Below are 12010 nucleotides of genomic sequence, written 5' to 3' on the forward strand. Positions count from 1 at the left end.
AAAATAAGCTACAAACAATTCGAATTAAATGCTTATACTTGGATACTACATAGAACAACCCTTATGTGAACAATAAGCAGTAGCGCTCACAGAGAACAACTCGAGAGGGGGGCGCAAAAGCCTTACATTTACTTTTATCCTAATAAAAATAATCAAGTCGCATGCAGAGTTTAAAGGCCTGGTTAAACGATACATTACATGTTAAATGGTACATTCAAATAAGCTGACGATTAAGCAATGGTGCGCAGAGAATTGATGGAATTTACAAGTCGATTAGCAGCCAAGGGATGTTCGAGTCGTAAGAGTTGGACTGGAACTGATAATTTCACTCTTTGCGCTGCCAATATTTATGTAAATGGATCCCCACCCCCCTCCACTATGGTATTGCTTCGGATCGAGTAAACTGGTTTCAGTTGGAGGTTATGATTCCTGCTGGTAAACCCTTTCAAACAACTTTCCATTTTGAGTGGATTCCCTTTTCCTTTAGCATTGCTTAATTACAACTCTGTGACCTGGTTGCATGTTCGAACAAGTGAAACCTTTCATTTGTCCTTCCCACTTGTGGTGTCTCCTCCCTCGCTAAAAATTGAGTTTGAATTCCGATTTCTCTCCTTTCTATATCGCAAGAGTGAGGGATATTGAGGAAAAGCCCACTTTTATTTGACCATGAGATGGATATATAAATAGCGTGCAAAGTCTTAGAGAATCACACTTAGGTTCTACAAAAATGTCCGTTTATTTGAATCGTTCTCAGTTCGAGGAATTGAATACTTCCTCATCAGGTATTCCTAGACGTGATTGCTATTTAAAAATTGTTTTCCCTTCTCTTTACCAACTTTGCTTGTCCATTATTCACTTGTGTAGATAAAAAAACTGACATTTACAAATTACCTTTACCACGATCAGTGCAAACGGACCTGGTATTTTACATAGAGTGTAATGGATTTTGTTTATGGAAATTGTGCTTAACCCTTTCGAGACCGCCGAGTTTTCGTCTTAGCATGAGTGCTGTACCGAGCCCCAAGAAACTCTTCTTTCTCGTGGTATGGAGCATTTTTGAGGGCAATCGTTAAGAAGGGTCTAGCGGATTATTACACCCTCCGAGCTCCAACCTTTTTCGCCCCATCGCAGCGGGGACTCCGCATTATCTCGGGCAGCGAGGGTTGATGTGCTCCCTCCTTTCCGGGTTCACGACCATACCTGCGGCATTCGTTCGCGGTCAACTTATGGATTGCTTATATGGATTTTTCCAATGGATAATTGTTGCTTGCACGTAAATTGCAGACTTTGAATTGAATTCCTCATTTTTTTCTGAGCATTGTCAAATTTTAAACTAAGTTCTACGGTCAATTTTAACGGATTTAATGCATCAATCCTTTCAATGCCAAATATATGCTCCTAAAAATTTTCTTATCGAATTCAAACCCTTCCAAAAATCTCATTAGCTATTTATCCGAAATGCATTACTCGAGGTAAAAAAAAATCCTAGCAAGAAAAGCTCTTTGTCTGTCACAGGGCAACCTTGGTATCCCTTGGATACCAAGGTTGCCCAATGCTCCACTCGGGCATTCAGAACACCTGTGAAGCTTCTCTGGAATTGCATCCATCACTATAGTTATGTTTTTTCTCGGAATTTTTTAAATCCCTCATTTTGTTTGGAAATTACGCTCCACCACGGGCTGAAATAACTCATGAAGACCTTCTTTGGAATTCCACCCATCAGTATAGAAACGTATTTCTCAGAATGGGTAAAGTTTATTTTCGTTCACATACCCACAATTCTTTTTGATTATAAAGTTTCCCTTCACTTCTGTCTCAGTCGTTCTTGGTTTCAGACGTTTGTGGTTCTCATTCTGCGAGTGATAACTTTTCTGCATTCGTCGTGAAAAATTGGCAGTGTACCGCCAGTGTTTTTTAATCTCTGTTTGCTGCGGCTGGAATCATGGCGAAGAGATTGAAAACGGATTAACAGATATTGGAGATTTTGACCCGCAGTGGTAGTGAGGATGGAGACCTGTGCTTCGATTCCGAGGACGATGATCTGGGAACGGAGGTTGCCGGTGAATTGACATCTATATCGCTGCCCTTGACATCCAGGATATCGCGGGAGCTGCACTTCACCGCGGCTACGTCTGATGATTCCTCGTCCGATGCGGAGGAAAATGCTCCCAAGAAAAGGAAAATAAGTGATAAAGGCACAGTTTGGCGAGCCAAAGATTTATCGCCGAAGATATAAAATTTTTATTCTTCCTCTTCTGGCTGTAAGGCAGATCTATCTGAAAACTCGAAAATTTTAGAATTTTTTGAAATTTCCTTTTCCGAAAATTTAGTGCAGTGGTGGAACAAGAAAATGGAAATTGACTTTAAAGGAAGTATTTCACAAGTACATTTGAATAAAATTCAACAAATTACGCAAAAAAATATTTAAAAAATTTCGGGTAAGAATTATCAGTCGCAATATGATAATTACACTGAAATCGAGATATAAGTTAATATTTGTCGTAGAATTTCGCTTAAAAATTGTAAACGCTGCTCAAAAGACAAACAATTCAATTCTTAGTTTATATTTCTTGAGAAATGAACGAATATTTATTTCGAAAATTGACTCTATAAACAATTATATGACCGCTGTCCCTTACCGCTGAGAGGGGTTATAAAAGACGAAGGGTCCGGGTACCTGCTCCCGGATTCGGAGGGTTAATCCTAAACCCCGAAGCGTTGGGTCCCGAGACAAAGGAGACCTAAGCCCACGACCGTCCCGAAAGGGGGAGAGCTCGAAAACGTATATATACGGGTTTCGTTTTCTTGACCGGGAAAATCTCACACGTACATATACGCCCGTGGTCTCCCGGGTCAGGAAACGTCCACACGTATATATACGTGTACGGTAGGGAAAAGGTTAAATAGAATATCAGAAAATTTGTCCGCTTCCTATGAATTGGAACCTTTTAATTTTGATTTTACATCTCGTTTATCGCAGTATGCTTATCAGCTCCTTTTGAAGAGACCTATTGAGTTATTATTAGATATAGAAAATTATATAGGTAGTTCAATACATGTTATACTTATTAGTTACGATTTATGTCATTCTTAATAATAAAACGTTGTTGTACTTTTCCACACGATTTAATTAATACGACCGGTTTCGTCGCAGAGGCGACATCATTCTGTCATTGTTTAAAAAGAACAAGGTATTGTAGAAATTGTGCTACATCAACATATCCACATAAACCACTAGGAGTGTACAACTTAACTCATCATTCAATAGTATCGGTAAATAATGTGATGAAAATCGTACGAGATGAGAGAAATTGGTGCGGGAATTGCATACAGTGTCCATTATTTACTTTTATGAACAGAAATGATTGCGGTCCTTATTTTGGTGAGCACAGTTACAAATCAGAAGATGAAGATTCATCTTCTGATTTGTCATCTGATAATTCAGTAGGTGGACTAGCATTATCTTCAATCACGTTTGCTTTTAATTCACACAAAAATAATATACAAGTAATGTAAAGTGGTATAAAATTGCAAGGAAACGGAGTCTTCTTAATTTGAGTTTTTCAAGCGACACATTCTTTGATTCAGATGACTCTTCGTCTTATGTTTATAAGTCCTCCCACTCTCTTTTCGCTGACGTCACTTCCACTGGCTATAAATACCTGCTCTGTCTGTTGGATAATTCACACTCTCTACCGAGCTCCGAACATCACATCAACTCCGTCGCTCCAATCACTGCTGTTACTCACTGCAAACCTTGCCAGCACACTCGAAGATTGCTCCAGTCTCCGACGATCGGGTCCTCTTCGCTGCATATATCTACTAACTGCACTCATCAGCTCCACCCTCTTCATCTCCTGGTCTCTTGACCGTCTCTGAAAGGCTGCTGGTTTTTATCTCTCCACCATGTCCATCTCTGCCAACGTAACTGCTACCAGCTCAAACACCACCCTCAATATGCCAGTTGACTCCTCCGACCATGAAAATGTTGCGTTCAGCTTAAAGAGGTATATATAATTTTTTTAGTTTATTTTGATGGATGATCTAATTGTATTGAAGGGAAGAACACTTCTTTTTCTCTTACTTTAGAATTTTCGTCCATATTGGAAAATTAAATCCACTCGCCACCATTCCTCACGCTTCCTGCGGAGGGTATGATTTGACTGGTCCTTCTCTGGTTCAAATCCCTATCAATGGTAGAGATTTTTTTTCAATCATAATGATATGGAATTTTTCCATTTCTCCTGGTGATCAGATCTGCCAAATAATATTTGATACGATAGCTATAGAAGTTGCATTTAAAAATTCTAGTAAAGACTTTACTGTAACTATGGAAGGAATGAGCAGGTTTTCATAGTTCTGGTTTAAATTGACTATTGGTTTTTTAATCAAACACCTTATTTTCTTTTAGATCTCTGACCCCTCCATCAACATCAACTAATTCCATCTCTTCGGTGAGTATTTTCGTAATTATATTCTTTTATAAGTTTTTACTTGTATTTGTTTTTTTCTTTTTCTTACAGATCCGACAGAAATTGATTGAGGCTGAATGCTGAAACGAATTTCTGAAGAGAGAGGAGATGGAGGAAAATGTTAAATATTTGGTAACGAAGATTGAGAAATTGAGTACAAAATATGGTGAAAAGTTAGTGGGATTGATCACCATAAGAAATGATGTAAGAAAACTGATATTACCTGAAATGTTAAATCTAACTGCAGCCGAAGTTACATCATTCAATTGTAGTGGAGAAAAACTATTTGTAATGAAAGATAAAAATAATTTATTAAAAATTCTTTAAAGTATTCATGTGCGGTTTCTTTTAACACCTTTTAATTCTACTCACCAATGGGATAAGTTGGTTATGCGGCCGGTGTTGTAAAATTATTGGATATAAGTTCTACGTATTCGCTTGATGGCAGCTCCCTTGTTATTTCGTGAGAGGTTTCAATTTTGAATATATTGCCCACAGCTGACAAAAACCTAACATACCGTGTCGCGGCAACTGCTGCCATCCCGTGCCATACCGTGTCGCGGCTGGGGCTGCTGCCATCAAAAGAATAACCATTGACCCAAATTTGTAAAGTTTATATGGGCCAAAGTGTTTTAGTCTCCTTCGAATACGTAGCTTTTTTCTTCTTCCAAGCACCGGTGTTAACGTAATTTTTCCTTTGACATACATGACAACTGAAAGGATATGAAATTAATATTGTGAGTTATTATCATATACACTGTGATACCCTGCGTATTGGCATTGGTTTTGTGTATTCATTCTTTGCTTTTTTGTTAATAACTATTATATTAAATACTTTTTAAATTAATACTACTACAGACTGTGAGGTTGTTTATTGCTGTAGTTTAAATTGCCCGCTTTCATTTTGAATTTAAATTTTACAAATGGCTGCTAGGAAGGGGGCGTGTCAATGGGTGTTTAGCGTTATGCATGGAGTAGCAGAAATAAGAGTTAAAGCTGTTTTTTTTCAACAAACTATTATTTTAGATATTTTTATTAACTTCATTTGTTATTTCAAATATACTTTGCACACAGACTACGAAGTTATTCATCACTGTAGTATAGATTGTCTGCTTGGGCTTTCATTTTGAATCTGAATTTTACAAATGGCAAATTTTTTAAACGAAATTCTACGACAAATATTAACTTATATCTCGAGTAATGTATAAACATCAACATGGAAATTGTTGCTGCATTAAATCGTTAATCTTGTCCTTAGAAATTCTTTTAAAATTTGACAATGCTCAGAAAAATGAGAAATTCAATTCAACATCTGCAATTTACGTGAAAGCAACAATTATCCATTTGCTAAATACATATAAGCAATACATAAGTTGACCGCGAACCATTGCCGCAGGTATTGCCGTAAACCCGAAAGGAGGGAGCGCTGCTACTCTCGGAGTCTGAGATAATGCGGAGTCCCAGCGGGGAGGGGTCGAAAAAGGTTCAGTGAGACCCTTCTTAACGAATGTCCTCCATGCTCCGTACTACGAGAAAGAAGAGTCTCTTGGGGATCAGTACAGCAGTCATGCTAAGATGAAAACTCCGCCGTCTTGAAAGGGCTAATGCCTACGGCAGGTTTCTCTCCACACTTCCTTCCTACCCTCCCCCTATGGAGCGAATGATCTTAGCTGTTGGTTGTCTCTTATATACCAGAAGTAAATTGCTTTTGTAAACGACTTTATCCCCTCAACCTGCTATTTATTATTAATGTAATTATTATTGGTTAGTTCGTTCATAATGATGAAAAACCCGTGATGTATTTAGTATGAGTCTTAATTAAAGGAAGAAAATATATGTTTGAGGATTTGCTAAATATATAATAATGAAATAAATATTTTATCTATGAAGATGCATGCTTACCTGAATAACTATGCTATTTGCATGGAGATGTTCGTATACACAGTTCACGCGGCTGTAGCTGGGGTGTCGGGAGAATCTGGTAGTGTGGAATATTGCGATGAAAACGGGTCTGGAGAAATTTCGTGCACAACACTCACATCAGCTACGTTTAAGAGGATCTGCATTGCTGCTAGAAACCTATCTCGAGCTGTGTTGACTGGAGCTGCAATCATCCGTAGAATATATACATTCCAACATTGTTCTAATTCATACGGTCCAATTCCATGAAGTCCCCTTCTCAGTCGGTGTACAGATTCCAAGCTCCTCCCAGCCAGCAGACTGAGTGTCAATGTACCTCTGACATACATGTTTAAGGATAAAACTGAAAACATAATATTAGAGCTACAATTAATTTTTGGGTTCAACAGAGTTAATAATACGGGTAATTTTTTTTCCCGCACTTTTATCCATTCATCACGAGGTAAAAACTATTTTTAACCACTTATTTATGCTTTAAGTTTATTAGTTTATTTTATTTTAAATAACATAGCTTCAAGCATATTTATTTCAATACAAAAAGTACGTGTTTTTTTTCAATGCGAAGTATTTAACGCGGCAGACGAAATATTATCGCGAAGTCTTCAGTTTTGAAAGCGACATATGCGTGGCGTGACGGTCGGTCATTTAAACTCAGCACGGAGCCGGGATTTCTACTTGTTCTCTTTTTCACCACCTTCCTGTCATCCAGCAACAGGCCGTCTCATACTGGGTCTGTCGACGTGAGCCATCAAACTATTCAAACATTCACGTTAAACTAAAAGAGAATGCTGGGTGTCACTTAGTGAAGGCAACGCAACAAAAATAACCTGTTTCAAAAGAATAATAAAACCTCCTCTTTTACCACAGTCCTGTCAAGCTGGCCAGAAGCGTGCACTAATAAGTTTTTTAATGACTCCATACTTGATTCGTAAGTGTGCACTCATAATTTTCTGTGACTCCTCGCTTGAAGTGCAACTCCTACAGTATTTTACCATCCTTCCCATCATTTGTTATTTCTTACAGATTATAATGTCAATATCTTATTGTCTTTAACTGAAACATATGAGAAAATGGTAAAAGAAATGCATTTCTGTATGAAATTATATATTTTTTAATTTGTATATACTTAGTTTTTCCTAAATAACATGATGTAAGGAGTCGTTTTTGTGTATTTTACAAGCACATGACGTAATTGTGAAATAACTATGCTGTAATTAGATCTGAAAAATGTGGTAAACGTTCCTGATACAGCATTGGAGCAAGACTGAGACTGGGTTTCGAAGGTCTGCCATTAATTTATTGATAGCCGAGGCAATGCAAGGAATATTTACTTTCAACGTTGGATGTTGACCAAACGATTTTAAAATTTCCACACCTGTAAGGTCAGATATAACAGGAGGTACCGTGCTCTCTCCCCAATTTATCATCAGCAGGTAGACACCTGCTTCAAAATCAGAATCTGGCAAAAAAATCTGTGGTTGTTTGCAACAAACATATTCTCATTTGCCACTAATATTCTTTTCCCATATGGTCTCACTTTCTCACGCTCATGAGTTATTATAGCATGCATTGCAAAGCCAGGATGACCAAAAAATCCCTTCCTTTGAATAACCAGATACATCACTCCTTTCGGCTCTTCCGGCAGGGTTCTCAACCAGTTAACAAGCCTCCAAAAAATTTACAGCACCGTCATACATGAAATTATCTTGCTTCACAAAAAAATCTAGACGAGCATACCAATATTTTGAATTGAAGCTAATAAATCCAGTAAATTGGCACTTGGATTTCTGGGGAACACTTAGAGACTCAGCAGTCTATTGGCTGTTGTTAATCTAATGGGATTGGGACACTTTTCCAAGTTTTCTTTGCCGAACTTTGAGAGTAAAGTCCTATTAACAAAGCATCGAAAAATTCCAAAAGGTATTCGTCATCAGCATTCAGAATATTGAAGTCCATTTTGGAGGTAATATTGACGGTATATACTCAAACTCTACCACATCGCAGCAGTGGCATCAAGGCAAGAGTGCATTCACCAAGTCAGTTGCAAGGGGGCCTGAGACGTCACTTGAAATTTGAGCTGGATATTTTGTGTGGAACATGGAAGAATATCCTCCACGGAGTTGGTCTCTGTTCTCCTGATTCACATAAAACAAGAAGAGAATGCTGGGTATCATTCAATAAAGACAAAATGATAATAACCTTTTCAATCAATGATAATTGAGCCGTGCCTCAGTCAACGCAATCGGTCGAGCAGCTTGGCGGGTAGTGAAATTCTCCGCCAAAATGAAATGCCTTCCGGTCAGCTGGGGCCTATCTTTGTTGGTGGCAAATGGGCCCAAACCTTTATAAAGGAATGCTTGGCCCCAAGCAGCGAGCATTATTTTGCAAGAGTCGAGTGATGAACTTGTCAAGTGTTTGGCCGCGAGGAGAGCTACTCCCGGGAGGTGACCAAAGGCACCTTTTTTGACCACCGCTACCTCTTACTGCCAAGGTAACATCCCTGTTTCCTACCTCCCCTTTCCCCTGAGTTATTAATTGGTATCGCCACCGCCTCAGGTCAGTAAGGCGATTTTTTATGTTATTCGACTGCTTTTGTTTGTTATTAAATTTTTATTGCTCTGCTAAGCCATGCATATTAATCTTTTGAGCTTTACACTCCTCTGCATCCGGACCTCCAAGTACGTTTCATTATCATATTAATAATACCTTTTCTTTTATCCACCACTATTTAAGTTGGCATAAAGCATGTACAGACATTATTGTGATTGAATTAAATTAAATTACTCAAATGACCAGTTTTATTTGTCCAAGTTCTGGTGGAATGCCTCACCATTAGGTAGCCTAGGTGGCCGTTGGGTTACATCCTCGCATGCCAACCCGAGGGTCTAGTCCTATTCTTTTTCCTAATTTATATCAATCAATCAAGGTTACACTGATAAACATGTTAAGATTTCCATGAAATGTATATTTCGTATATTCGCGGACAATGCCATTTTTTTATCAACAGAAAAAGTATCTATGTACTTTTTTGCAGTCAAGGGTTTGTTGTGTTACTTTGTTGTGACTCTTTAAAAATGGTTGAAGAATAAAACTTGAAGTAGATAGTTGATCCTGTTTTTTTCTCCGGACTAACTGTCGAAGCTTTCATAGTGGCACGAAGATTTCGTCTACTGGTTACCGAAACAAATATTTTTTATCAAAACAAACAATTTTTGTCTTAGACCTAAGACTTGTATTCGACTAACTTTTTAAGCAACAGGATACCCTCTTTTTGTATCATGTACCTTGATTTAAAGTATACTGGGACAAGCCAAGATGATAACTTCTACATCTGTCACACGCAATGCACAAATTGTGCAAAAAACCCACAGGGAAAAAATCATTCGCCTTGACTGGGACTAACCCAGGCACCCCGATTTCCAGTCGAGTTCCACTTAAGCTACCGAGGCATCATTCTCCCCTGAAGAAATTTGAGTTCTACACTGGGCGAGGAGGTATGGACAGCTAAGCACATGCTGCCATGAGCAGTCCAAATCGTGCACACAGTGCCACAGCCGGAGAGCAAAGCCCAAACTTTGACCACATGGAGGCTGTCACTCTCGACTGATTTTCAGTATGCCAGGACTAGCCATGGTGATAACTTTTAAGGGTATCGCCCACAATGCACAAATTGTGAAAAAATTATGAACAAAATATGCCATCAGATACATAAAAAGCATTTCACAGATCTAGTTATGCATTGGTTTATTTAATACTCGCCTTTTAATTTGCATTTTTTTCATATCATTGTATAAAACATTGCACTGGTTAGATGGCAAATTGATTATAGCACCATGTTAAGGACACCCATTAAGAAACTGTACATACAGTTACTGGAAAACATATTGAAGCAATTCCTTGGGATTACATTTTTTGGATCAACATAGTATATCCAAATGAAAAAATGCACATCTACTTAACATATCAATTTAATGCATTTATACAAATGATATAGCGAAGTGATTAATTATTCAAGTGATTGTTGAATTTTATAGAGCCCTTTACTTTATGAATACATTCTATAGAAGGGATTACATTACCAAATATAGTTTGATTTATAATGCAATGGGTGTAAGAACGGCTCTCACTAAATTTTACCATTGAGCACTGAATAATTTTGTCTCTAGAGCCGTTTGAAGTTTCAACTTGAATACCACACCAAAAACATTTCTCAGGCGATGCCATGTTGATGACCTGTGAACCTCATGACATCTGCATTGTTTGCATACCAATTGCATTGTAGTATACAATATTTCAAGGGTAAACACATTGTAGATAAAAAAGAGAATTTTAAATGAGTGGTAGATAACTTTACCTATACTGTTGTGTGCTGAGATGTGAATTTAACTCTCGTAAAACACCAGAAAAGTATTTTTTGTTGTGCCAAATTACCCAGACCAAAGAAGGCGGTGGTATGACACTGCAAAGACACAGCACATTCCTTCAGAAATAGGTTTTAAAGAATTTGTGACAGCCATTTTAATGGAAGTCACTTCTAACTCTCAAATGGATCGAGTTTCCGTTATTCTGTTCGTTGCCTTTGGCCAAACATAACAAAAATTTGTCACGTGCTTATATATACACGCACTCAGCAAGGAATTTTCCTTTATAATCCCAAATGTATCATTGGATTTCCATTTATGTTCGATTCAATCATTTTTTCGTGTGCATTTACAGCATGCTTGCCTCATTTTTCACCATTTATTTCTATCATGCACATCAAAGCCAACCACAGCAACGGAAAGGGTCTCCAACACTAACCTAATGAAATGTCAAACGGTACAAAGGAACGCATGATAATCTCAAATATGTACTCCAGGAAATACTACAATATCCTATTATTTCCAAATAGCAGAAATACCTACAATTGACACCAGATGGTACCGCCAGGTTAATAAATAGAAGGACAAATAGTATACGGATAGCTTAGCAAGTATTACAAACAGAGAAACCGGATGCAAGTGTGTACTGAATGAATACTAGCAAATAGTTGGAACGACCATTAATCGAAACAGAATACTTGTCAAATAATAAAAGGTAATATGTGACTCCTTTCACCAGACTTTAAACTGAACGTAAACACCAATGCCAGGACTTAATCCACAATTTTTTTCTTAATTATAAAAAATCTGTAATTAAGTAAGAAAACGTGCAGAAAAAAATTATGAGACAGTCCCATCCCATCAACATTCACTATTCCCACTCATGGGATTGACTCTCTAGGCCACCACTGTCACATGACAATAATTATATAATAAGTACTTAAACAACCAGTGCAAGTATGCAGTAAATGCAAACGAAATAATCACTACACCCTACATAAATAGATGCGGAATCATAAATTTGCAGTTATAAAATAATTTATCCATTTGAGTGCATATATATTCAGTCACAAGCAGAAACTTTGCCGAACACAGCAAATCAGCTACGAAAGTAGAAAAGGATTCAAAAGTTCCTGGAGAGGCAGAAGTGGTGGCACAAACTTTGCCCTTAAACTTTTGAAAGTGACTGTACCTATAGGTAACTCTGATGTAAATATAAGTGAACTCACGGATATTTTCACGTAAATATCCCCTTCT

General features: G+C 37.8%; 1 protein-coding gene across 1 annotated transcript in view; it reads right to left on the reverse strand.

Moving 5' to 3' along the window:
* Positions 1–3642: 3642 nt before the first annotated feature.
* Positions 3643–12010, reverse strand: part of LOC124173100 — a 107725-nt gene continuing 99357 nt past the window's right edge. The window contains exons 4-6 of the mRNA XM_046552611.1: positions 6375–6735; positions 4845–5185; positions 3643–4754 (exon numbers count right to left, since the gene is read on the reverse strand). Of these exons, the coding sequence (XP_046408567.1) occupies positions 6724–6735 (12 nt within the window). The 3' untranslated portion in view covers positions 3643–4754; positions 4845–5185; positions 6375–6723. The remainder of the gene's footprint in view (positions 4755–4844; positions 5186–6374; positions 6736–12010) is intronic.

The sequence above is a fragment of the Ischnura elegans genome (assembly GCF_921293095.1).
Source record: "Ischnura elegans chromosome 13 unlocalized genomic scaffold, ioIscEleg1.1 SUPER_13_unloc_4, whole genome shotgun sequence".
Classification (NCBI taxonomy): Eukaryota; Metazoa; Arthropoda; class Insecta; order Odonata; family Coenagrionidae; genus Ischnura; species Ischnura elegans.